Source organism: Triticum dicoccoides, unplaced genomic scaffold (genome assembly GCF_002162155.2).
Source record: "Triticum dicoccoides isolate Atlit2015 ecotype Zavitan unplaced genomic scaffold, WEW_v2.0 scaffold24684, whole genome shotgun sequence".
Lineage (NCBI taxonomy): Eukaryota > Viridiplantae > Streptophyta > Magnoliopsida > Poales > Poaceae > Triticum > Triticum dicoccoides.
This window is the reverse complement of record NW_021251417.1, coordinates 1-2976: the sequence shown is the minus strand read 5'-3', so window position 1 is coordinate 2976 and position 2976 is coordinate 1. Positions and strand designations below refer to the sequence as shown.

Below are 2976 nucleotides of genomic sequence, written 5' to 3'. Positions count from 1 at the left end.
TTTTTGATTACCATGCAAAACGAAGATATGTTGTCACCAGGGAGGAGGCAACTCGCCAACATGCCGCAGCTCAGGATGCATTGGCTGTTGCATCTCAGTACGACCCCAGTTATAACTTCGGATATCAGCCAGGTTATCCTTGGCATTAGACCAACTTAGGCCAAAAGCCTAAGCTTGGGGGAGTACGTATTTCTCACCGACTTTACATTCATGTTCACACACTTATTCTAGTTGTCGGTGCTCATACTCTTTCATTGTATTATCCATGCTAGTTTATTTTCTTTTTCTAGCTTTCTTCTTGTGCGTTTTGCGGGCCAGCGAGATGTGGGGTCTGCTAGAGTTGTTCTAATAACGACACATATAGGGTTTCAGTGAACACCTCGCGGCATTTAGAGAAACGCACCTACCTCTCCGGTAGGCAACTCACGACGGAGCAGGATCTGCACCTGGCTCAGGCAACTCGTGACGGAGCAGGACGAAGACACTAACAAAACTCAGACGAAAAAGAAAGGGAAACGCACGCATCAGCACGGGATGGACAATAGGGATGCAAATTTGAAAATTTTAGGTACCCTCCGACCTACTTAGTTCAACCAATTGTGCTCAATAACTCTTAAAAGTGATGTGAATTATGAAAAAAAATTGTTCAGTTAGTTGAACTAAATAGGACCAGAGGGTACCTGAATATTCAAATTTGCATCCCTAATGGTAATGGACATAGCACTACCATAAGGGCGATCGGACGGGCTGACGATCTAACATGAAGGCAAGCGCCAAGGAAAACAAGCCCGTGCGGACGGTGGTTCCCTGTTTACGTGTTGCTGCGCTGATGTTTAGTACCACATCGCTATTCCAGGTCGATACACCGTGGAATAAAACGTGAAGCCCGGGTGCTGGTATACACCGTGCGGCAAGCACGGTTACTGCACGAAACCAATATACGATTACCAACGGCCAGCGCCAACAATGCGACAGGTATGAATTCGGCTGTCTGCCTTCAGCAGCAGTACAATACACGCCCCATCAACACATCACAACAAAATCTTGAGAGCTAACGAATAAATAGTATTCTGTCATTGCAGGGGCGCCTTTTGTTTTTTTCAAAGCCAAATAAGATCTTATTTGGCCGAGCCTTCTTTTTTACGTAGGTGATCAAACCACAGAATCGTTAGTTTGTTATATGCCGTGCACTTATCATGCCCCTCTGTATCGTAATATATGTCGCTGAGTACAACCTTGTAGGTATATTTGAAGTTGGAGCATACGTTTATTAATCTATATATAAAGTTTATATACAAAATTCTGAAGCTCCCTACAAGTACAAAATCCTGAAAGTGCATGGAATGCGGGTGAAAATCAAGTATCTTTGGAAAATGGGACCGGCCTGGTGCCTCAGGCAGATAAGAATAAGTGCCCCGCAAAAAGAAGATAAGAATAAGTGGGCTTTAGTATGAACAAGAACTTCGTGAGGTCCAGAGAGCACGGGTGTCAGCATTTTATTAATGAAATACAATACTGAATGGCAAGTGCTCTTTCTTGTTTAGATCCTATTTTGATCGAAACTTTCCGCATTGATCCTTTTTTGTTATCTCTTGTTTCCCCGGACGTAACTAGCTCTGTTTTTGCGGTCTCAGAAGGAGAAGCCCCGAACGCTTGCAATCGCTTTTTTCTCTTAATTTCTTTCCTTCTAAGCAAGCCTCTAAAGAATCGGACTCTAAGGCCTTACAATGGGAAGTGTTTAGAGAGGTGATTAAAAAAATAAACCGAGTTCGCTCCTGTAGAAATAGGCACCGGTGCTTAAGAAAAGCCTGATTTATTTCTCTAAGCACCTGTCCTAAGCACCTCCCATTGTACAAGGCCTAAGAGTCTGTTCGGCAGCCCTCCGCTCCTGGAGCAGAGCGGCCCCAGCCTATTTTCTCGGAGTCGCCGAAGCGTCGCTCCATGCGTTCCAGCCAATTTTCTCGGAGTCGCAGAGCTGGATGATTGCCGAACAGGGCCCAAGTATCCCACTGATTAGATTACTTTGCTTTGGGTGCAAGCGGCATCCCGCTTCCTCCCTTTAACACTACATCTGCACCACGGTATCATCGGCCATGCCCACCGCCTGCATCCCTACTTCCAGCTGACTCTCTATTATAAGTACATCGGGCATGAGCAGCCATCAGCACGTATTTCTACATTGCAGCATATCTCTGGTCTTCAGAGTAGCTGAGGCAATTAAGTGAAAATACAAAAGGCCATCCCAGCACACATTTCAAGTCAAACATTCATGGTCATTCACATCAAGTGCATACTGCATAGGCAGTCTAGAGTTTTGAACCATACAACAGAACTAGTCATTACAGAGCATATCAGGGACGCATTCTTGTATATCAGGATCAAACGATAACACGGACACAATGCCGTTGCCCCAGCAACCTGCTTCTGGTATTAGTGTAACAGCATAGAATGCGAGGCCCGGAGGACCCGCCAAATCCATGTATGCGATTCATCTCTTCTTAAAACCATACTTCTTGCGCTCGTAGAAGAGATCGGTCTTGGCGCTTCCTAGGTTGACAATCTTGGGGCACCCATCACGGTCCTTCTCCTGCTGCGTGCACTCTTTGCAGTAGTAGGCGTCTGAGATGCCAACTCCGCCGCAGATGACGCACCTTCCCTGGAACGAGCCGTAGTTGCACTCGTCGCAGACCCGGACAAGCGTACATGGGCGCACGTAGGAGTCACAGATGACGCACTTGCCATCACACTTCTCACACAGGCGACCAATAGCAATGCCAGGCTGCTTCCGGCACATGATGAGGTCAGGATGATGCTTCGCCATGGCTGGTCAGATGCTAACCTGGCAAATCATATTTGGATTCATATAAGATCAGAATATAGCAATGTTAATCTGTAAGTAACAGGGATAACAAGAAGATGAACAGTTCGTTTGTCAAGCATACCGTCGTAGCTACTAGCAAATTAAACACAGTACAA

General features: G+C 45.9%; 1 protein-coding gene across 1 annotated transcript; it reads right to left on the bottom strand.

Annotated features, from left to right (window-relative positions):
- Positions 1 to 2224: 2224 nt before the first annotated feature.
- Positions 2225 to 2859, bottom strand: LOC119345523 (PHD finger-like domain-containing protein 5A). The gene has a single exon (XM_037615565.1). It carries the CDS (start codon positions 2819 to 2821, stop codon positions 2489 to 2491), a length of 333 nt encoding a protein of 110 aa, XP_037471462.1. The 5' UTR covers positions 2822 to 2859; the 3' UTR covers positions 2225 to 2488.
- Positions 2860 to 2976: the final 117 nt, after the last annotated feature.

Excerpts from the sequence above, each read along its gene's own strand:
- LOC119345523 (XM_037615565.1), bottom strand. The coding sequence starts at position 2,821 with ATGGCGAAGCATCATCCTGACCTCATCATGTGCCGGAAGCAGCCTGGC.